Raw genomic sequence first — 27,058 nt, 5'->3', positions numbered from 1 at the left:
CAAAGAGTAATGATGTGTTGTTTTTCTCACATGGTATTGTTGTGTTACTCAGGGCAACAATGTGTTTTACTCACAGGGTAATGATGTGTTGTGTTACTCATAGGGTAACAATGTGTTTTACTCGCAGGTATGATATGTTGTTTTACTCATATGGTAATGTGTTGTTGTACTCACACAGTAATGTGTACCTGTAGTTTTACTCACATGGCAGTGTGTTGTTTTACTCAAATGGTAATGTGTTTTAACTCAGTGTAATGATGTATTGTTTTACTCAAAGGGTCATGATGTGTTGTCTTACTCACATGGTAATGTGTTGTCTTACTCACATAGTAATGTGTTTCTACTCAAAGTGTAACAACGTGTTGTTTTATTCACAGTCCAATGATGTGTCATGTGAACACGACTTGATAAAGAAACTCACAGACCTGATGACTCCGAAGGATCCCTTTCACAAAGCTCCATGTAGTCCAGATGGAGAGACGGCTTGACGAATGCACGGATGGCTTGACGGACGGACAGAATGACAGGTATTGTTTGCTGGCGTATTGTCTTGGTTTTTTTTTCATGAATAACACAGAAATATTTTTCCTTGAAATAGAAATAACAAAATGACTCTGATTGTATATGTAATACATGTACAACTGGGGGACAAGCCTGCTATATAAACAGAGGTTATTACCTCAAGTGTCGATCGGTGTCATCAGTTTCATATATTAGGAATAAGAATTGTATTATGCGAGCCTCTGGATATTGACGATACCGAAACACCTGATAGTAATAACCTTTTTTTTAAATGTTAATCTCAAGCTTAAAAGTGCTATGTCAAAAATAAAACTACTATATTTCCTTCTTGTAATAAAAAAACTACAAATTACATGCATAATCTTTCCATAACTCTAGAATAATAATTTAATAATGAAAGTCTTGCACTGTATGACAAGAAGGGGTTTCCCAATTATTTGTGGCTAAATATAGCATGGCCACCATCTTTGTTTCATTCGTCAGTTGACCAAATGGAATTCTGGGTAAACTTAGTGTGTTGATATGTAGCATAAAACAGTAACGTCACTAATTTATGTGTGTGACACACTCACGATTTCCCCCAAGAAAATGGAATTGTTTGGTTGTAATTTTTATTCATTTTAAATACAAAATAAATGTATCACATTGTTTCAGAATGTCTTTATCACTATAGTAAGATTGAATAGGTATGTAATATATACTCTTAAAAAAAAGTAGGGGAACTCTAATAAAAATTTACAATTACCAAAATTTTAAGGTATATTAGCTGTGGGGAATGGTTATATGATAATAGTGAATTAATTGGGCAAACATGACAAATCGTAGTTCAGTATTAAAGTAGGTTTTATGACCACCAAAGATCTTGAAGGACCGAAGTGAAATTTAAAAATTGACTGTTTTTTTTATCAGTAAATGGCAAATTCAAACAATAAAAATTACTAAAAACAAAACAATAACAACTGTATGAAAAGTTTGTTTTATTTAACGACGCCGCTAGAGCACATTGATTTTTTATCTTATCATCGGCTATTGGACGTCAAACATATGGTCATTCTGACACTGTTTTTAGAGGAAACCCGCTGTCGCCACATAGGCTACTCTTTTTACGACAGGCAGCAAGGGATCTTTTATTTGCGCTTCCCACAGGCAGGATAGCACAAACCATGGCCTTTGTTGAACCAGTTATGGATCACTGGTCGGTGCAAGTGGTTTACACCTACCCATTGAGCCTTGCGGAGCACTCACTCAGGGTTTGGAGTCGGTATCTCGATTAAAAATCCCATGCCTCGACTGGGATCCGAACCCAGTACCTACCAGCCTGTAGACCGATGGCCTGCCACGACGCCACCGAGGCCGGTCAACTGTATGATCAACAGAATAAAAAAGATTGACAGAAATTTATTTTTTTGGGGGGGAGGGGGATTTGAAACTGGGCAGAATTTTGAAAAAAGCAATTAGTAAAGAAGTTAATAAATCTTGTAAATGATTTTTTCAATCACATGATGTTTTATATTTGCAAGTTTGAAATGTTTTTGTCACAGACCAACTGCTCACCGACGGCTATTGTGAGCCTGCCTAATGGCGCATTTTAAGTTGGTAACTTCTGCGACAAAGATAAACTTCAAACCAATAGCAATAATGTTTATTCATCAGCAAACACCTGCCATCGTTGAAGCTCCCGACCGTCGGCAAGTCATATTGCAACTACGGCAATTACCGTCAGCGAGTCATATTGCAACTACGGCAATTACCGTCGGCAAGTCATATTGCAACTACGGCAATTACCGTCGGCAAGTCATATTGCAATTACGGCAATTACCGTCGGCGAGTCATATTGCAACTACGCAACTACGGTAATTACCGTCAGCAAGTCATATTGCAACTACGGCAATTACCGTCTACAAGTCATATTGCAACTACGGCAATTACCGTCGGCAAGTCATATTGCAACTACGGCAATTACCGTCGGCGAGTCATATTGCAACTACGCAACTACGGTAATTACCGTCAGCAAGTCATATTGCAACTACGGCAATTACCGTCGGCAAGTCATATTGCAACTACGGCATATTGCAACTACGGCAATTACCGTCGGCAAGTCATATTGCAACTACGGCAATTACCGTCGGCGAGTCATATTGCAACTACGGCAATTACCGTCGGCGAGTCATATTGCAACTACGGCAATTATCATCAGCGAGTCATATTGCAACTACGGCAATTACCATCGGCGAGTCATATTGCAACTACGGCAATTACCGTCGGCAAGTCATATTGCAACTACGGCATATTGCAACTACGGCAATTACCGTCGGCGAGTCATATTGCAACTACGGCAATTACCGTCGGCGAGTCATATTGCAACTACGGCAATTACCGTCGGCGAGTCATATTGCAACTACGGCAATTACCGTCGGCGAGTCATATTGCAACTACGGCAATTACCGTCGGTGCCGCCGTTAAGTTTAGGGGCGGGACGTTGCCCAGTATTAAAGCGCTCGCTCGATGCACGGTCTGTCTGGGATCGATCCCCGTCGGTGGACCCATTGGGCTATTTCTCGTTCCAGCCAGTGCACCACGACTGGTACATCAAAGGCCGTGGTATGTGCTATCCTGTTTATGGGATGGTGCATATAAAAGATCCCTTGCTGCTAATCGAAAAGAGTAGCCCATGAAGTGGTGACAACAGCTTTCCCCCCTGTGTGGTCCTTAACCATATGTCCGGTGCCATATAACCGTAAATAAAATGTGTTGAGTGCGTCGTTAAATAAACCATTTCCTTCCGTTAAACTTCCGTTAAGTTCAAGCCCTGTTGAGTCATAAATCTTAAAATTGACAACAGATTTCATGAATGCAATAATTTGTTTATTTAACCAGTTGTTCATAGATATCATTGGTATAGTTTTCTCCGTTTCTATTTTTCAAGTTTCCTCACCGAGTTACCTGTGACCAGTAGATGATGACTTGTGGCAGTCAGTTGACATGGAAGGATGACGTGTGGTCATTCTTCACATTCACCAACACAATATTTCCATAAATGGGGAAACCAGCAACGCTGAACTGCAAAATGATAAATATTTGTTTTTGTCACATTCAGAATACATTAAATCTCTGTATGTTACCCTCATCATGATTATGAACGCCTGTGATATTTTTTCTCACATTCAGAAGTATAATATACCCTTTTTTATAAACATTATAAGAGAGAGAGAGAGAGAGAGAGAGAGAGAGAGAGAGAGAGAGAGAGAGAGAGAGAGAGAGAGAGAGAGAGAGAGAGAGAGAAAGAAAATACTGAACTGATTTTGGATGTGAAAAAAACTGAACTGCAAAATAATGGATGTATAAATTATTCCTTCTTAATATTTGTGTGTAAAGTGTAATAAAAAAATCAATTTGCTTCTCTTTGTTGTGATTTTTTTGTTAGGTCACTTGACCCATCCGTCGTACATAAACCCATCCGTTGTACATAAACCTTTCAGATTTTCGACTTCTTGCCCAACTAGATTTTGTGAAAAGCATCCTTGTGGTCTGATGATGTTGGGGAGGGGGGTGGGGGATGAGTTCGAAAGGGAAAATTAAACCATTTTAAAAAATCTTCTCTGTTTGCTATAACCGAATAGTCTTCATATATGTAAAGGTCAATAGATGGTTTATCTATAGTCCGTCCCACAGAGAAAGCTTTTTTGTCCATAATATGGAATTTAGTATAAGTTATTTATTTCTGAGCCGATTGTTTGCTAAATTGCACCAATTTTTTTTTTTAGTATTGTTTTGTTATTTCCAAAACACTTATTGTTTTTGCATTTACCATAGCTTGACGCCCAATAGCCGATGTATTTTTCGTGCTGGGGTGTCGTTAAACATTCATTCATTCCAAAACACTTTTACTTTTCTAATGTCAACCCAAACCGAAATTATTTACCCAAAAAATCTGTAATGGTATTGTTGTTTGGTTCCCGGTTTGTCTCGAAGGAGTTTGGAGTTTACTATAGTTATATAGAGAAATGCGTTTAAAGTTATTTCTTCGACTTCTTCTTCAAAACTACTTGACCAATTCCAAAAATAAATCGTGAGACGGTTCCTTGATACACGTAGAAACAAATTTATGAATTTGGTCATTCTGACACCCCGCCCCACACCTCAATCCCAAGAACCCGACGGGGGACGGAATATTAAAGGGACATTCCTGAGTTTGCTGCAATTTTTAAGATGTTATTGACTAACAGAGTTTTTAACGATTGCAATTACATATCAAATATATTTTTGTGCATAAAATATTAGTGGCTGTATAGTAAACGTGTTTCTGATCGTTTTAATATTTGTACTAGGTTAATTTCATTTTATTTCCTCAAATATGTTTTTTTTTCGTACGCGGAAATAATTAGAAAACAAAATCCAGTTTGGGCTTCTTACAAATATTAAGACGACCGGAAACACATTGAATATACAGACACTGATATTCTAAACAAGAAAATATATTTAATATGTAAGTTTAATCGTAGAACTATTTTATTAGTCGAAAACATCTTACAATGCAGCAAAGTCAGGAATGTCCCTTTAAGCACTTAAAAACGAATCTTCTCGCACTAGTTGACCGTTTCCATATTTGTGAATTGGTCGTTCTGACATCCCCTCCGGAGGACTGAGCAGTGAGACTGAGTGGTAGGTCTCGGTGGTGGGCCTCAATTGTGGGCCTCAGTGGTTGGCCTGAGTGGCGGGGCCAGAGATAAAATCAGCCAATTAACAAAAAATCTCTACTTCTAAAAATACTATAATGAATTGTCTTTATAATATTTATTGGTCAAATAGATATCTTTTGTGATTTGAAAGAAAGAAAGAAATGTTTTATTTAACGACGCACTCAACACATTTTAATTACGGTTATATGGCGTCAGACATATTGTTAATGACCAGACAGATATTGAGAGAGAAAACCCGCTGTCGCCACTTCATGGGCTACTCTTTTCGATTAGCAGCTAGGGATCTTTTATATGCACCATCCCACAGACAGGATAGCACATACCACGGCCTTTGATATACCAGTCGTGGTGCACTGGCTGGAGTGAGAAATAGCCCAATGGGCCCACCGACGGGGATCGGTCCCAGACCGACCGCACATCAAGTGAGCGCTGTACTACTGAGCTACGTCCCGCCCCTTTTTGTGATTTGCGAATGCAATTAATGACGGGTATACAATTACAATAAAAATATTAATTTATAGTAAGAATACTTTTAGAGATGTATTCCTAGTGATTTTAACCGGCCTCGGTGGCGTCGTGGTTAGGCCATCGGTCTACAGGCTGGTAGGTACTGAGTTCGGATCCTAGTCGAGGCATGGGATTTTTAATCCAGATACCGACTCCAAACCCCGAGTGAGTGCTCTGCAAGGCTGAATGGGTAGGTGTAAACCACTTGCACCGACCAGTGATCCATAACTGGTTCAACAAAGGCCATGGTTTGTGCTATCCTGCTGCTAATCGGAAAGAGTAGCCCAAGTAGTGGCGACAGCGGGTTTCCTCTCAGAATCTGTGTGGTCCTTAACCATATGTCTGACGCCATATAACCGTAAATAAAATGTGTTGTGTGCGTCGTTAAATAAAACATTTATTTCGTTCTTTCCTAGTGATTTTATTTAAATCAATAAATGGCTCATCTATGAAAGATGATCTATCAAGGAAATGGTCGTATAGGTAGTACTAGACCAAATAACTTCCGGCTGGGTCAAAGTTGGAGGTGCAGCGAACTTTTGATAGAGAAGTGAACACCACAAGTCCTGTGATTGGTTAAAAATGTGATAATAGTTCCATCATTGCATTTCATCTAGTACCAATGTGTCAAGTAGCCTTGTGCTTGAAACATGTATGGGGTACCTGTAAAAAAAACTACTCGAATTTTGTGCGAAACTAGGGTAGTCATAGACGCTACCCGTATCTCATGAAGTGTAAGGGGATGATTTATATCCGTGGCAATGTCGGGAGCCAATATGTACGTCGTCTATGGGATTTGATTTGGTAGTATACACCCTATAATGCATGCATTGCATTCAAGATCAATGTGGCGGGATTTCGCTCCGAGGGTTGAGCACTCGTTTGACGTGCTTGCGTCGAAGGACCAAATCACCTCGGTGGATCCATTCAACTGGGTGGTTTTTTCTCTCATTCCAACCAGTACATCACAACTGGTCAAAGGCCGTGGTGTGTGCTTTCCTGTCTGTGGTAAAGTGCATATAAACGATCCCTTGCTCCTAATGGGACCTGTCCTGGACGGAGGAGCCGGCTTGGGTCGACGCCTGCGTCCATGGCAGGAGTGCGCTACAACAGCTTACTCTGATTGTGCATGTTAAACCCTGACCTGACCTGACCTGACCTGACCTGCTAAAGGGAACGAATATGCTGTCTCAATGTCTTGACATGATCTTGGTTTTTTTTCACCACGCTGAACTGCAAAGTAAGGTTGAAGTTTGACTTGGGCTTGTAGTTTGCAGAAAAAAAGGAAATTATACAACTAAACTAAACAAAACCAAAACAAAACAAATGTTATCCGCGATCAAGACCGTATCTCTACACAATGCAGAGTCGAATGGGCATTTGGCAAAAGACTGCCACTCCCGAGGAGATTCTTTACTGTGCAATGCAATGACATCCTTCACTGCTCAATTGAGGACTGCCACTCTCAAGGAGATTCTTTACTGGGCAATGCAATGTCATCCTTCACTGCTCAATTGAGGACTGCCACTCCCGAGGATTCTTTACTGGGCAATGCAATGTCATCCTTCACCGCTCAATTGAGGACTGCCACTCCCGAGGATTCTTTACTGTGCAATGCAATGTCATCCTTCACCGCTCAATTGAGGACTGTCATCTCGAGGAGATCCTTTACTGGGCAATACAATGTCATCCTTCATCGCTCAATTGAGGACTGTCATCTCGAGGAGATTCTTTACTGGGCAATACAATGTCATCCTTCATCGCTCAATTGAGGACTGTCATCTCGAGGAGATTCTTTACTGGGCAATACAATGTCATCCTTCATCGCTCAATTGAGGACTGTCATCTCGAGGAGATTCTTTACTGGGCAATACAATGTCATCCTTCATCGCTCAATTGAGGACTGTCATCTCGAGGAGATTCTGAGAGATTCTTTACTGGGCAATACAATTACTGGGCAATGCAATGTCATCCTTCACCGCTCAATTGAGGACTGTCACTCTCGAGGAGATTCTTTACTGGGCAACACAATGTCATCCTTCCTTCACCGCCCAATTGAGGACTGTCACTCCCGAGGATATTCTTTACTGGGCAACGCAATGTCATCCTTCACCGCTCAATTGAGGACTGCCACTCCCTGGGAGATCATTTACTGGGCAATACCATGTCATCCTTCACCGTTCAATTGAGGACTGCCACTCCCAAGGAGATACTTTACTGGGCAATGCAATGTAATCCTTCATTGCTCAATTGAAGACTCCCACTCCAGACTAGTTTACTAAATCAAATCCTTCACCGTAGACTGCCACAGTTCTTTACTGGGCAATACAAGCTCTTTGCAATAAGTATAGCTATAGCCTCCAAATGCCTAGAAAAAAACCCCGTTTTGAATGTCTCCAGGGCTCATATTTTCGAAGCAATCTTAGCGTACGAAATCGTAAAATCGTCGTAAGCTGTGACGTCACTATGGCATGTGCTATAGTGACGTCACAGCCTACGGTGGGTTTACGATTTCGTAATGTTAAGATAGCTTCGAAAATATTGGCCCAGGAGTCCCTGAACATCATAGCCTTGATGGAACAACGTCTGTGCCAGAATGATATGACGTTGTTTGAAATCTGTATACAAAACTGGCACAAACACTGACACACACTGACACACACACACACACACACACACAAACACACTGACACACATACACCGACACACACACACACACACACACACACACACACATTGATACACATACACTGACACACACACACTGATACGCACACACACGCACACTGACACACACATACACTGACACATACATACATACATACACAGATACACACAGACACGCACACTGACACACACACACACACACACACTGAGACACACATACACACACATGACGCAGACACACGCACTCGCGCACACACACATACTCACATGCTGACACATTCACCCACACACACACGCACAACACACACACACACACGCGCGCGCGCGCACACACACATACACACACACCAGGCACGGCGGAAGCAAGTAGACATTGGGGGCTGGGGACTGATTGAGATCGAGGGTGCAAGGCAAAGTGTCTAGGGTGTCTAGATATCCTGAAATGCAATTGCCTGCATTCTATAAGTAAAATTTATCTCTGCTTTAAGAATTACTACTACTACTACTTTTTTTATTCAGCAGCACACACACACACCCCCCCCCCCCCCCGTGTGTGTGTGTGTGTGTGTGCATGTGTGTGTGTGTGTGTATATATTCTGCGCCAAACATCCAACAAAACCTGTTCATGCTGCTATCGATCAAGATGATCCTAGAGATGCTTTATGGGATTCATGTCTGGAGAACATGATGGCCAAGGCAATACGTTGACGTTAACGTTGTTGAGCTAATCCTGAACAAGTCTGGCTGTGTGAGGTCGTGCATTGTCATGCTGCAAAAGGGTACCTCTAGGCTGTTAACGCAAGAATGGCACTACAACAGGTAGCAACACTTCATCCCTGTATCTTTGACCAGTCAGATTTCCACGGATGATGAGAAGCCTTGTTGTCCGTTGACCGCAAATACCGCCCCATACCATGACGCCGCCTCCACCAAAAGGGTGCACATCTTGGATGCAGTTCGGCGCCAGTCGCTCTCCCCTACGTCGATAAACACGAACTCGCCAATCATTTCGAAACATGTTGAAGCGACTTTCATCCGTGAACAGCACCCTTTCCCAATCACGCCGCTGCCACCGTCGTACAATTCGTGCCCATTGTAATCTGCGTTGACGGTGTAGAGGGGTCAAAGCCATTCCACGGAAGGGGCGGAAAGCTCTGATACCAGCCCTGCGGAGTCGTCGTAAGACTGTTCGTCTGCTGATGGGGTGTCCCAGTGCCGTCGCCGCCGTTGACATCGCCGTCACGAATCGGTTCCGCAGTTGGCCTCAGACTAGAGTTATCCACCCATTTGGTTGTCCAAAATACGGAAACTAATGCGAGAAAATATAGTTTTCTTGTGATGTGATTAATGGCTGGGGAGCTGCTTAGTATACTGGATTGTTACACTGGGTTTGACAGGTAAGAGGATGCAGTTAGTGAATATGTGCACTTGGTTTACACTGGATACTGCATAATGTCCCCCAGAGCACATTGAAGTCATGCAAAATCTTGTGTAAAATGCAGAGAAATGGGTGTGATTCGGTCCCTTGGCCCACGTGTGTTTATTTACATTGATATAACGCGGAAAAGAGCTGGACAACAGATGTCGTCCTTTCGAGTGTTCAATGGGCCCAGGCAGGTAATGTTTCCCGTGAAATGCTAATGGCCTGGTGAAATTAATAAAAGTGCTACAGCCACTGGGGATACATGAGAATACATAGTGAAATTAATTGTGGTCTGAGGCCAGGTGGATTGTCCGGATGTAGCGGTCTGCAGCTGGCGTTGTGACCCTTGGTCTTCCCGATCTTGCAAGGTCTTATGCCTGGCCTGTCTGCTGATCACTGGACTGGACTGGAACTATTTTCTCGTGCCCCTATCCACAAAGGTTCAGGCACGCCCACTACGGGTTTAGCCTCTGACTTCGCCAGTGACTAATTCCGGAGCAGGGGGGGGGGGGGGGGGGGGGGGAGGTAAGTTTGAGGTGGGCGGAATTTGGAAAAAAGCCATTTAGTAGAGTCAGCGCGAGCGCGGACCGAATAGCAGACACTTCGCAAACTTGAAGTAACACCGAGTGGGAGCCGTGTTCTGATTGGCTGAATTTCGATTCCTCGGTGAAGCCTGTAATTTACCTAAGTCTACGGAGAGTAACTGCACCTAACATCATGTCGGGACTAAGAATTTAAACTCGGCCGAAACGGTTTTAAGGTGATTTGAGCAATTGAACGGGCGCCAAAGTAAAATGCGTTGGACTATTTATAAAAAAATAAACATAAGAATTTTGAAACTCGATCGATTTTTTTTTTTTAAAGTCCAACTAAGCCCCAAAAGGAGGTTACCTGTCCTAGTTAAGGTTGGCGTCTACGGGGAGGAGATGGTGTAGCTGTTGTTAAAATGGGGAACCAACTTCCTGAAGTCGTGCCCCCAGAGGCGCTGGGTATTGGGGTGTACTGGGTGCCGGCGATGATCTTGATGATCCTGTGGACGGTGTGGTTGTCCATCTCTTTGTAGAGGATCCCTTGCCTGTACAAGCCATCCCGGCGCGAAGTAATGACCAGGACCTGCCCGATTCCCCGTAGATCCCCGGGGTGGATGGCGATCTGGGTGCCATCCTGAAATGTCCTAAATTCTTCCTCTTGGAACCCGCCTGGCAGTTTGTCGGGATCCGAGACGTCGCCGACCACGTACTGGCTCTTGATCTTCGATTTCGAGAGCTGCCATTGGTCCCTGGAGGAAGCAGAAGGCCGCGTCTTGGCTGGTTGGTCCCCCGGGGGGGGGGGGGGGGGGGGGGGGGGGTCACGGCCTTCCGCTTGGCAACTCCAACATCCAATGTCGCCATCGCGGAGTCCCCCGTGGATGGGGGTCTCGACGCTGATGAGCGACGGGCGAGAACAGGTGATGCGGGCCGTGGTGCACTGGGATGCTCCTCTTTCCGCTTCTGCACGGTCGGTGCGGTCGGTTGACGAGTCGTCTCCTTCCGCTCCGTCTGGATTGGTCGTGGTGGGGGCAGCGACGCAGACGGGACCGCCGCTGGCGGTTGAGCCACCAGCTTTGTCCCCGCCTGAGCTGTCCCTGGCGCACGTTTCTTCTTCCTTGTCCTCTTCCTCTTGTTTGAAACCGCGTCCCCGTACACCAAGGTCACAGTTGCCCGTGACCCGGTGTACGTGACGCGGTATTCCACCAGCAAGCCATAACTAGCCATCAATCCCCCCAGGTGTGTGGGGGGGGGGGGGGGGGGTAGGTTGAGAGCACACGAAACAACGTCTAGTCTCATCGCTAGTCCGCTTGGGAGTGAAAAGAACAGAATGTGCTGATCACTGCTCAACAAGTTGCTGACAGTCTTCCGTTGAGGGCCCCCATATCGGTCATACCGATAGCTCTGTTGCGTTCTGCTTGGGTAAGTCGCGGCATGTTTCTGATGTTCTTTTTGATACTGCTTCCTTGCTTTGTCCCACACCGGTATTTATGCAGCAATCATGCACGAGCATTTTTAACAAATACAAATTATGCTGTTTTCACGTTTTTCATGACTGCACGAAATTCACTAAATCCGGAAACACAGGTGTGTTTTGGCGAATATTTTCTCATTACTTTCAAACTTATTGCAGTATCTTTAATTCAGATAAACTTATTTTAAAAATGCCCCATCTGCTCCGCCCTGCCTGCAATGTATTTCAGGCCATAATGTTTTATTAGCAAACAAATGTGCGAAACAGACAAAAGGTACGCACGTTACCCTGGAAACCAGGTCAGTGGTTTTAATGTTGTTTTCGTACCGCTGAATGTGATAATATAAAATCTGCCCGATACACTTCAATACCTTAATATTGTAACACAGATACCTCGACACAGGTAGGACGTGACGGTGTTACTAATGGTGAGTTTCGCCGTCTATTGTGGTTTCTAACTTACCCTATACACGCTTGACGTCGACTGCTCATTTCGCTCGTCAAACTCGAGCAGACAGATTGGCGAATAGTGTAAATATTAAAAACCTTTTTCTGCCAGTGCAAAGTGAAAACAGGGTGAAAATACTATAAAATAACATATTGGTTTAAAGAAGAATGTGGATTATAAAGAGTATTTGTGTAAATGAAGATTGTGGATTATAAAAAGTGTTTGTGTAAATGAAGATTGTGGATTATAAAAAGTGTTTGTGTAAATGAAGATTGTGGATTATAAAAAGTGTTTGTGTAAATGAAGATTGTGGATTATAAAGAGTGTTTGTGAAAATGGAGATTGTTTGTTATAAAGAGTATTTGTAAAAATGGAGATTGTTTATTATCAAGTATATTTGTGAAAATGGACATTATTTAATATAAAGTGTATTTGTGAAAATGGAGATTGTTTATTACAAAGAGTATTTGTGAAAATGGAGATTGGGTTAACGTTTGTTTTGTTTAACGACACCAATAGACCACAATCATTTCTTAATGATCGGTTATTGGATGTCAAACATTTGGTCATTCTGACGTGTAGTCTTAGAGAGGAAACCCGCTACATTTTTAATTAGTAGCAAGGGATCTTTATATACACCACCCAACAAACAGGATAGCACATACCACGGCCTATTATATACTAGTCGTGGTGCACTGGATGGAACAAAAAATAGCCCACTTGGTCTACCGACGGGGATCACCACTCAGCTGCTCTTTTACGACAGGCAGCAGGGGATCTTTTATTTGCGTCTCCCACAGCTGCAGGTGAAAACACGACACACTTATGAAATGCAGCGAGCTTTCTTTGGGGCTATTCAAATGTTACGTAACGCTCGAGTGGGTGGGTGGGTGATATTTGCCTTCCGCCCATTGCAATTACAATAAAAGGCCTGCTACATATGATAAATATCATGGCTAATATAATATAAAATAATAATAATAATTATATTAATAATAAATGTCACTTCTGAGAAATGCCGTCATATTTAAGTCATTAACCGTGCCGATCTACGAAACTATCTAGTCGGTTAATAGTTATGTTGTTACAGAATTATATTAGTCCGCATTGACGAAGCCCGTTTTTTCTTAAACGCCTGTGTGTAAGGTTTGTAAATGTATGTAGTTACACTCGTGTCATCATGACACGCATAAACAGGTTTTGTAAATTCGGCTTGTGACGGTACATGCTCTTAATTTTTGTTTTCGCCTGTGGCGATATTAATTGTTTTAGAAGGCCGTGTGCAGTTTCATTGCACTTATCCAGGTGGGCAACTTGTTACGTAATACTTCTGCGCGACGGTCCTCGATCGGTACGCCTAATACACACCCAGAGCAGGTGTGGAGGCCATGTGGCTAGTAGTTACGTAATATCTCCGGTAGTGCTGTTTATGGCCAGGGGATTGCTCGCGGAATGGCGACAGCCAGACTGACGATCAGAGAGAAATATACCGACTCTGGAAGAGGTGGAATATCAGATGATAGGGGGAGGACCGCCTTGTACCCCCAGGCGATTTTCTGATTTTTTATAATAAATAGCTAGGGTTTAGAGATATCCGGGAGAACCAAAAAGGAAGGCTTCCCGGGAACGTTGTCTGTTTGGACTTTGGTAAATATATTATTTCTGCTCTGTTGTATAACCTTGATGTGATTGATGTGACTTTTAATATTTTAATACTGTATTATACCAATATTATTTAGACAGTGTCTTCGGTCATCTGACGAAGTAAATCGTAGAGTGATTGTTCTAACATTATACGAGTATTTGGTAATAATAAGCTTAGCCAGTCATCCTAGAGGACCTAGGTAAACTGTAGGTTATTGTCTTTATTGTGATAGTTACCAGTGTTAAGTCTGTATTACAAGGTTATTGAATGAGTAGTTAGGGTTAATTAGAAATTGACCAGTTAGGAATAGAGCTGTAATTCCTTTATTAATTAAGTTCCCCTGGAAGCGTTTCTCAATTATCACACGTGTGGGTGTTGTGTCACGGTGAAGTGATTAGCATATTGTGTAAACTAGACACCTAGAGATTAACTAATTAAGTGATCAGTTCTGGATTGTTATTATTGTTGTTATTAATTAACTACTGCGGCTGTACATTTGTCAGCGTAGGTTAATACAGATTCCAAAATGTATTGTGTTTTGTTGTGTTTTCTAGTGAACTAAACGTGCTATATTACATATACTTTATATAAGATCGTATCTCTGATCATACCTAGAGACGAGCCAACGCGGGTATATACTGCCTGTTACAGAGAGATCTAATAGATATACAGTTAGGAGAGATATTTGGATAATCGTGTTTTATTCAGTTACGGGTATTATAGAATCCCCGTGACACGGCTCATTAGTATTCGTTATCGATATCCGTAACAGCGATGGTGTGGTTGAGAAACTTTTGTACTGGGTTCGGATCCCAGTCGAGGCATGGGATTTTTAATTCAGATACCGACTCCAAACCCTGAGTGAGTGCTCCGCAAAGCTCAATGGGTAGGTGTAAACCACTTGCGCCAACCAGTGATCCATAACTGGTTCAACAAAGGCCATGGTTTGTGCTATCCTGCCTGTGGGAAGCGCAAATAAAAGATCCCTTGCTGCTAATCGGAAGAGTAGCCTATGTAGTGGCGACAGCGGGTTTCCTCTCAAAATCTGTGTGGTCCTTAACCATATGTCTGACGCCATATAACCGTAAATAAAATGTGTTGAGCGCGTCGTTAAATAAAACATTTCTTTTTCCATGTTCAGGGCTGGAATAAAGATACATAATACTATTTTACTTTATTCCGTAGTCTCATTATCATCTAGTGTAAGTGTCAGGTACTCGGGTCCGAGTCGAGTTTGACCCTTGAATACTGAAGTCCAATCTTTTAGACTCGTGGAGGCCGTATCTCTTATATAGCTTTCTAGGATCAGTTTGGTTTTTGGAACTGTCTAAATGGGCAGTTTTCAACAGTAGGCCTAGTTACTTCTCAAGCCCATTAGGCCTACTCACTTATAACCCGCAATGTTCTAGAAGACACTCGAGATAAACGAATACTGTGTTCTATAAATGTGTTTTGTTAAAACAAAAACAGTTTATTATAAAAGTGTTTATTTCTTTGAAGGCATTGTTACGTTATACGCGATGGGGTATGAGTATGACGTCAGCGGCAGCCGGAAGGAGGGATGTCACGTGACTACCGCTGTCGGGTTCGTCCTGGTGCTTCTCGCTATCCTCATTTCCGTCGGCGTCGGAATAATCGTCCACTTCGCCGGAGGAAGCCAAGATGTGATCTGTAAATGTTCGGCAGTTGACGGAACTGTTCCGTCAGACTCCGGGAAGCTCCTGGCCGAGTGTAAGAAACAAGTGATTAACGGCGAGACGGGAGTTTGTAAGTTTATAAAGTTTAATAGTTCTGTGTATAGCTATGATTAAAATGTGCTCTAGTGGTGTCATTAGTTAAAAATCAATTTAGCTCTCTCTCTCTCTCTCTCTCTCTCTCTCTCTCTCTCTCTCTCTCTCTCTCTCTCTCTCTCTCTCTCTCTCTCTCTCTCTCTCTCTCTCTCTCTCTCTCTCTCTCTCTCTCTCTCTCTCTCTCTCTCTCTCTCTCTCTCTCTCTCTCTCTCTCTCTCTCTCTCTCTCTCTCTCTCTCTCTCTGTCTGTCTGTCTGTCTGTCTGTCTGTCTGTCTGTCTGTCTGTGTGTGTGTGTGTGTGTGTGTGTGTCTCTGCTTTGAAATATATAAACTGACCCAAACTGGTTTCATTCAACAGGTGCCGTGTGTCCAGGTGGCGCCGGTACCACTAGTACAACAGCGCCCCCTACATCGACTAAGGCGCCAGATTCCAAGCGCGATAACCTGCGCCTGCCACTGAAAGTGTATCCGCTCGAGTATGACGTGGAGTGGAAACCCGACATCTACCAGGCAGACCCGTCACGCTTCACCAATCAGGGCTTCGTTAGAATCAAGATGGAGTGCCGAAACGCCACTGATCACGTGACGTTACACATTAACGGGATCACTATCGATAACAGCACGCTCGTCTTCCGGGCAGACACAAGAACAGCCGAAGCTCCAACGATCACGTCGTATGACTATGACCAAGATCGAAATTTCGTGATTTTCCGTCTGAGCGACTCGCTTACAGTGGGCGGTATGTGACGAAGGAACCTAGTGGTAGTGCAAGGGGTGGGGGAGGCTGAAAGTTAAAGTTTGTTTTGTTTAACGACACCACTAGCAGTACATACCAAGACCTTTGATATATCAATCGTTGGGCACTGACTGAGGCAGGGGAAATAATTAATAGAATGAGTCGACTAAGGTGATTCGATCCTACAACGCCAGTACGTCATGTGAGCGTTCTACTGGTTGAATCCTGCCATATGCACCGAATGACAATTTGGGAAAACCTGAATTATGATATCAGCTCATACTACTTTGCCTGAAATGACAAGATTGAAAAAACCTAAGTTATGATATCAGCTCATACTACTTTGCCTGATGTGACAGGTTAAAAAAACCTAAATTATGATATCAGCCCAGACTACTTTGCCTGATATGACAGGTTAAAAAAACCTAAATTATGATATCAGCCCAGACTACTTTGCCTGATATGACAGGTTAGAAAAACCTAGATTATGATATCAGGCCAGACTACTTTACTGATATGACAGGTTGGAAAAACCTAGATTATGATATCAGGCCAGACTACTTTACTGATATGACAGGTTAGAAAAACCTAGATTATGATATCAGGCCAGACTACTTTGCCTGAAATGGTCACATATAAGAAAGGGCTGTATTTTAGTTTATACCAGGGGTGCTTTTTGGTGAGTTGGGAGAGCGCTCACCTGACGTGGACCCAATGGCGCGTATACAGAGGCAGGGATTGGGGGTCGAAACCCCTGTCTGCTCACGCAAATATTCTCTTTTGTTTCAATACATTTTGAGGAGGACATATCACGACCCCTATATACGTGTCTTGCCACAGTTTACACCCTCCTCTCATTTAAAATTTCTGCACATGCTTCTGTTTTTCCTCATTCCAACCAGTTCACCACGACTGGCATATCAAAGGTCAGTGAATGTATCTGTCTGTCTGTCTGTCTGTGGGATAGTGCATATAAAAGATCCGTTGCTGCTAATGGAAAACGTATAGCGGGTTTCCTCTAAGACTATATCTAAATTTTCAAATGTTTGACACCCAATAACCCATGATTAATAATCCAGTGTCGTTAAATCAAACAAACTTTAACTTTTATGTTACCTGAAAGTAAATGATTAAGTGCATAACGGATATATCATGTATTTGATCATGTAGCTGTTAGTATGCCTTGTATGAAAACAGCCTGAAGTGAAACATGCAAATAATTAGATATACACTATTTTAGGAGAGTAGTCCATTGAGACGAGGTCTGAATGTGTTAAAATATCTAAACTATTTCAGGAGTCTACTCCACTGAGACGAGGTCTGAATGTGTTAAAATATCTACACTATTTCAGGAGTCTAGTCCACCGAGACGAGGTCTGAATGTGTTAAAATATCTACACTATTTCAGGAGTCTAGTCCACCGAGACGAGGTCTGAATGTGTTAAAATATCTACACTATTTAAGGAGTCTAGTCCACCGAGACGAGGTCTGAATGTGTTAAAATATCTACACTATTTCAGGAGTCTAGTCCACTGAGACGAGGTCTGAATGTGTTAAAATATCTACACTATTTCAGGAGTCTACTCCACTGAGACGAGGTCTGAATGTGTTAAAATATCTACACTATTTCAGGAGTCTACTCCACTGAGACGAGGTCTGAATGTGTTAAAATATCTACACTATTTAAGGAGTCTAGTCCACTGAGACGAGGTCTGAATGTGTTAAAATATCTACACTATTTAAGGAGTCTAGTCCACTGAGACGAGGTCTGAATGTGTTAAAATATCTACACTATTTCAGGAGTCTAGTCCACTGAGACGAGGTCTGAATGTGTTAAAATATCTACACTATTTCAGGAGTCTAGTCCACTGAGACGAGGTCTGAATGTGTTAAAATATCTACACTATTTCAGGAGTCTACTCCATTGAGACGAGGTCTGAATGTGTTAAAATATCTACACTATTTCAGGAGTCTACTCCACTGAGACGAGGTCTGAATGTGTTAAAATATCTACACTATTTCAGGAGTCTAGTCCACTGAGACGAGGTCTGAATGTGTTAAAATATCTACACTATTTCAGGAGTCTAGTCCACTGAGACGAGGTCTGAATGTGTTAAAATATCTACACTATTTAAGGAGTCTACTCCACTGAGACGAGGTCTGAATGTGTTAAAATATCTACACTATTTAAGGAGTCTACTCCACTGAGACGAGGTCTGAATGTGTTAAAATATCTACACTATTTAAGGAGTCTAGTCCACTGAGACGAGGTCTGAATGTGTTAAAATATCTACACTATTTCAGAAGACTAATCCATTGAGTTGAGGTCTGAATGTGTTAAAATATTTCAGGAGTCTACTTAATTGAAATGAGGTTTGAGAGAGCGCTAAAAGATGATCTAAATGGAATTTACTACTCACAGTACAAGAAGCCTGGCGGAGAAAAATCGTGAGTACAAACACTCGCATACAAAAACAATACACACACACACACACACACACACACACACACACACACAGAGACATCACAGACAAAAATATCAAACATATAGACATCACATACAAAAACAACACGCACACATGATAGACATCACATACAAAAACAACACATACATCCCATACAAAAACAACACACATCAAAGACATCACATACAAACACATCATAGACATCACATACAAAACACAGACATCACATACAAAACAACACAGACACATCACATACAAAAACAAAACACATAGACATCACTTTCAAAAACAACACACACATCATAGATATCAAATACAAAAACAACACACACATCACAGACATCACATACAAAAACAACAACACACACATTGACATCACACACAAAAACAACACACACAGCATAGACACACATACAAAAACAACACACACATCACATACAAAACAACACACACAGACATCACATACATAAACAACGCACACATATAGATATCACATAAAAACACACACACATAGACAACACATACAAAAACAACACGCACATCATAGACATCACATACAAAAACAACACATATCATAGACATCACATTAATAAACAACACACATATACCACATACAAAAACAACACACACACACACATATAGACAACACATAATAAAACAACACACACATAGACATCACATAAAAAAAACCCCACAAACATAGACAACATACAAAAACAAAGCACACGCATTATAGACATCACATACAAAAACACACTCACACACAGACATCACATACAAAAACAACACACACATAGACATCACATACAAAACAACACACACATCACACATCACATACAAAACAACACACGCATCATAGACATCACATACTAAAACAACACAGACATCACATACAAAAACTACACACACACCACAGACATCACATACAAAAACAACACTCACCAGACATCACATACAAAACAACACACACAGACATAGACATCACATACAAAAACAACACACACATCATATACATCACATACAAAAACAATACACACATCATAGATATCACATACAAAAACCACACACACACACACATAAACATCACATACAAAAACAACACACATAATAGACATCACATACAAAACAACACACACATCATAGACATCACATACAAAAACAACACAGACATCACATACAAAAACTACACACACACACCACAGACATCACATAAAAAACAACACACATCACAGACATCACAAACAAAAACAATACACACACATCACAGACATCACATATAAAAACAACACACATCATAGACATCAATCGGTCACATGACACGCATAACGCCCCCCCCCCCCCCCCCCCCCACACACACACACAAAAAAAAAAGAAACAAAAAAGAACCAGACAAAAAATCCCAAGCGAAAACAAAAGCAAAAACAAAACAAAACAAAACAAACAACCCACCAACGGCACACCTACAAACACAAAAACATGCGTACGTCGTACTTGAATAACCAGTTCAAGAATAACTCACAAACTCAATATATGAATAAATCGCAAACACTGTGGATGGATAATTCATAAGCAGATTACACGAATGACTCAAAATACATTGTATGAATAACTCACAAATGCAATACCCAAATAAAAGAATCACAGTATATAAATAACTCACAAACATATTATATAAATAATTCACACAGTACATGGATAACTCATAACACACAATGCGTGAATAACTGGCAAACATACACGCACATATACAATATGTGAATAACTGGCAAACATACGCGCTCAGGCACATATACAATACGTAAATAACTGGCAAACATACACGCTCATGCACATATACAGTACGTGAATAACTGGCAAACATACACGCTCATGCACATATACAATACGTAAATAACTGGCAAACATACACGCTCATGCACATATACAATATGTAAATAACTGGCAAACATACGCGCTCATGCACATATACAATACGTAAATAACTAGCAAACATACACGCTCGTGCACATATACAATATGTAAATACCTGGCAAGCATGCACGCACATATACATGTAACAGGGTTCAAAGGACGAAAACAACACGTCACGACGTTTGGAAATGATTTACTTCATAAAGTTCATTATGTCATTGCAAACAACGCCCTGGAAGAATAAAATATACAATATATAACAGGCGTTCATTATAAATAATTACATGTATGCGTCATAAAAATCATCGTCATAAAAATAGTTCGATCATACATGTCAATCACATCATCATAAAAATATGTCCATCACAGGTCATCAACATAAAAAAACGTATAACTGGCAACACATCACACGTATCCCATTGCACATGTCACGGTTATAAGTAAATCTACTAAACTATAATATCTTCATACATCAAACATCTGTTTGATTAAACTAAACCTGTAATAACATTTGGTCCACACCTACATGTATATGACAGATATCGGGATAATCAACATACAAGCTCATGTACATTACAAGAATAACAAATGGTTGAGATTTAGTGAATACATTAACATAATTGACTTAAAATAAATTACTGTGGAACACACGCACAGAATATACAAAAATACTTACTATATGGCATATTACATATGTTATAATGAAGTTTAAGATTAATAACGTACAATTGAAATAACTGCTTGATTACTAACTAACTCATGTACATATACTGTATGTGAATACACGAGCGTAAACATGCACACACATCAACAAGATGTGTGAAAACCTGAGGGAATAAATTATAAACTACAAGCATCATAAACTACAGACACTTACGAACCTGCAACAAAATACAAACATTGGCACAGCATACATCATAAATCATACACGCATATCTACGTACAATTATGATAGTGGAAATACAAATAAGTTGATGCACAAATACACACATATCTTACGCTGAAGAATTGGCAAACATTGACACTCATATATTTATATGATTCCTTTTTAGAAATAATGGACACACACAAACATACAGCTCATTGTTATACACAATAGTCGTAGAACTCCTAGAACTTGCACAATTAGTTATATATTATCAAAACAATGTAATCATTTATCTGCATTAATTCGCTAGTATGTGAGCAATATATTTTATATATATATTAATAATGTTTAACTAAAAGAAAGACAAATTAATTTGTACCTATAATGTATTCTGATCTGTCGCCTGTCAAACATCAAACATGTCTGCTGTTCATTTAGTGTGTGCACGTGAAAAGCATGCAGTGCTATTAGCCAATCAGATAAAGGGTACCTGACTGACAAAACTAATAGACACACATACTATTTGGCAGACACACAATATCTGACAAATACCTGCGAAATATGTAAAATAACAAATTACACATTTACACACACACAAACACACACACATCTGCCACATACAATACGTGAATAACTGGCACAACATACACGCACATACACAATAGGTGAATAACTGGCAAACATACGTGCTCATGCGCATATACAGTACGTGAATAACTGGCAAACATACACGCTCATGCACATATACAATACGTAAATAACTGGCAAATATACACGCTCATGTACATATACAATACGTAAATAACTGGCAAACATACGCGCTCATGCACATATACAATACGTGAATAACTGGCAAACATACACGTTCATGCACATAACCAAAACGTGAATAACTGGCAAACATACACGTTCATGCACATATACAAATTACAATACATGAATAACTGGCAAACATGCACGCTCATGCACATATACAATACGTGAATAACTGGCAAACATACACGCTCATGCACATATACAATACGTGAATAACTGGCAAACATACACGCTCATGCACATATACAATACGTGAATAACTGGCAAACATACACGCTCATGCACATATACAATACGTGAATAACTGGCAAACATACACGCTCATGCACATATACAATACGTGAATAACTGGCAAACATACACGCTCATGCACATATACAGTACGTGAATAACTGGCAAACATACACGCTCATGCACATATACAGTACGTGAATAACTGGCAAACATACACGCTCAGGCACATATACAATACGTGAATAACTGACAAACATATGCGCTCAGGCACATATACAATACGTGAATAACTGGCAAACATACATGCTCATGCACATATACAATACGTGAATAACTGGGAAACATACACGCTCATGCACATATACATTACATGGATAACTGACAAACATACGCGCTCATGCACATATACAATACGTGAATAACTGACAAACATACACGCTCATGCACATATACAATACAATACGGTGTATGAACAATACACTTAAACTACTACATATCAATACAGTATATGAAATAGATTCGCATATATAATTACGGGAAAAAGTTCTGGTGCATCATTAAAATTTCAGTAATACTTATAGTTTAAAATAATTCGAAAAATTTCGTTTATCATACATGTATCATCTATCAGTTAAAGGTACGGCAGTCCAATTGTGACACACACATGTACATACACACAGAGACACACACACATGTACATACACACAGAGACACACACACATGTACATACACACAGAGACACACACACATGTACATACACACAGAGACACACACATGTACATACACACAGAGACACACACACATGTACATACACACACAGATGTACATACACACACATGTACATACACACAGAGACACACACACATGTACATACACACAGAGACACACACACATGTACATACACACAGAGACACACACACATGTACATACACACAGAGACACACACACATGTACATACACACAGAGACACACACACATGTACATACACACAGAGACACACACACACACATGTACATACACACAGAGACACACACACATGTACATACACACAGAGACACACACACATGTACATACACACAGAGACACACACACATGTACATACACACAGAGACACACACACATGTACATACACACAGAGACACACACACATGTACATACACACAGAGACACACACACATGTACATACACACAGAGACACACACACATGTACATACACACAGAGACACACACACATGTACATACACACAGAGACACACACACATGTACATACACACAGAGACACACACACATGTACACACACACAGAGACACACACACATGTACATACACACAGAGACACACACACATGTACATACACACAGAGACACACACACATGTACATACACACAGAGACACACACACATGTACATACACACAGAGACACACACACATGTACACACACACAGAGACACACACACATGTACATACACACAGAGACACACACACATGTACATACACACAGAGACACACACACATGTACATACACACAGAGACACACACACATGTACACACACACAGAGACACACACACATGTACATACACACAGAGACACACACACATGTACATACACACAGAGACACACACACATGCACACACAGAGACACACACACATGTACATACACACAGAGACACACACACATGTACATACACACAGAGACACACATGTACATACACACAGACACACACACATGTACATACACACAGAGACACACACACATGTACATACACACAGAGACACACACACATGTACACACAGAGACACACAGAGACACACACATGTACATACACACAGAGACACACACACATGTACATACACACAGAGACACACACACATGTACATACACACAGAGACACACACACATGTACATACACACAGAGACACACACACATGTACATACACACAGAGACACACACACATGTACATACACACAGAGACACACACACACATACACACAGACACACACATGTACACACATGTACATACACAGACACACACACATGTACATACACACAGAGACACACACACATGTACATACACACAGAGACACACACACATGTACATACACACAGAGACACACACACATGTACATACACACAGAGACACACACACATGTACACACAGAGACACACACACATGTACATACACACAGAGACACACACACATGTACATACACACAGAGACACACACACATGTACACACAGAGACACACACACATGTACACACAGAGACACACACACATGTACACACAGAGACACACACATGTACACACAGAGACACACACACATGTACACACAGAGACACACACACATGTACACACAGAGACACACACACATGTACATACACACAGAGACACACACACATGTACACACAGAGACACACACACATGTACATACACACAGAGACACACACACATGTACATACACACAGAGACACACACACATGTACATACACACAGAGACACACACACATGTACATACACACAGAGACACACACACATGTACATACACACAGAGACACACACACATGTACATACACACAGAGACACACACACATGTACATACACACAGAGACACACACACATGTACATACACACAGAGACACACACACATGTACATACACACAGAGACACACACACATGTACATACACACAGAGACACACACACATGTACATACACACAGAGACACACACACATGTACATACACACAGAGACACACACACATGTACATACACAGAGACACACACACATGTACATACACACAGAGACACACACACATGTACATACACACAGAGACACACACACATGTACATACACACAGAGACACACACACACACATACACACACAGAGACACACACACATGTACACACAGAGACACACACACATGTACATACACACAGAGACACACACACATGTACATACACACAGAGACACACACACATGTACATACACACAGAGACACACACACATGTACATACACACAGAGACACACACACATGTACATACACACAGAGACACACACACATGTACATACACACAGAGACACACACACATGTACATACACACAGAGACACACACACATGTACATACACACAGAGACACACACACATGTACATACACACAGAGACACACACACACACACACATACACACAGAGACACACACACATGTACATACACACAGAGACACACACACATGTACATACACACAGAGACACACACACATGTACACACAGAGACACACACACATGTACATACACACAGAGACACACACACATGTACATACACACAGAGACACACACACATGTACATACACACAGAGACACACACACATGTACATACACACAGAGACACACACACATGTACATACACACAGAGACACACACACATGTACATACACACAGAGACACACACACATGTACATACACACAGAGACACACACACATGTACATACACACAGAGACACACACACATGTACATACACACAGAGACACACACACATGTACATACACACAGAGACACACACACATGTACATACACACAGAGACACACACACATGTACATACACAGAGAGACACACACACATGTACATACACACAGAGACACACACACATGTACACACACACAGAGACACACACACATGTACATACACACAGAGACACACACACATGTACATACACACAGAGACACACACACATACACACAGAGACACACACAGAGACACACACACATGTACATACACACAGAGACACACACACATGTACATACACACAGAGACACACACACATGTACATACACACAGAGACACACACACATGTACATACACACAGAGACACACACACATGCACACACAGAGACACACACACATGTACATACACACAGAGACACACACACATGTACATACACACAGAGACACACACACATGTACATACACACAGAGACACACACACATGTACATACACACAGAGACACACACACATGTACATACACACAGAGACACACACACATGTACATACACACAGAGACACACACACATGTACATACACACAGAGACACACACACATGTACATACACACAGAGACACACACACATGTACATACACACAGAGACACACACACATGTACATACACACAGAGACACACACACATGTACATACACACAGAGACACACACACATGTACATACACACAGAGACACACACACATGTACATACACACAGAGACACACACACATGTACATACACACAGAGACACACACACATGTACATACACACAGAGACACACACACATGTAC

The 27,058-nt window shown here is 41.2% G+C and overlaps 1 protein-coding gene and 1 long non-coding RNA gene across 2 annotated transcripts in view; both read left to right on the top strand.

Annotated features, from left to right (window-relative positions):
• Nucleotides 1-53: 53 nt before the first annotated feature.
• On the top strand, nt 54-3,919 carry LOC121373643. The gene is made up of 2 exons (XR_005958110.1): nt 54-527; nt 3,449-3,919. It is a non-coding gene; the product is annotated as an uncharacterized LOC121373643 (long non-coding RNA).
• Nucleotides 3,920-13,860: 9,941 nt separating this feature from the next.
• Nucleotides 13,861-27,058, top strand: part of LOC121373595 (aminopeptidase N-like) — a 62,331-nt gene continuing 49,133 nt past the window's right edge. The window contains exons 1-4 of the mRNA XM_041500284.1: nt 13,861-13,915; nt 15,414-15,680; nt 16,061-16,441; nt 18,790-18,886. Coding sequence (XP_041356218.1) covers nt 15,434-15,680; nt 16,061-16,441; nt 18,790-18,886 — 725 coding nt within the window. The 5' untranslated portion in view covers nt 13,861-13,915; nt 15,414-15,433. The remainder of the gene's footprint in view (nt 13,916-15,413; nt 15,681-16,060; nt 16,442-18,789; nt 18,887-27,058) is intronic.

The sequence above is a fragment of the Gigantopelta aegis genome, chromosome 5 (assembly GCF_016097555.1).
Source record: "Gigantopelta aegis isolate Gae_Host chromosome 5, Gae_host_genome, whole genome shotgun sequence".
Lineage (NCBI taxonomy): Eukaryota > Metazoa > Mollusca > Gastropoda > Neomphalida > Peltospiridae > Gigantopelta > Gigantopelta aegis.
This window is presented reverse-complemented; position numbering and strand designations above follow the sequence as displayed.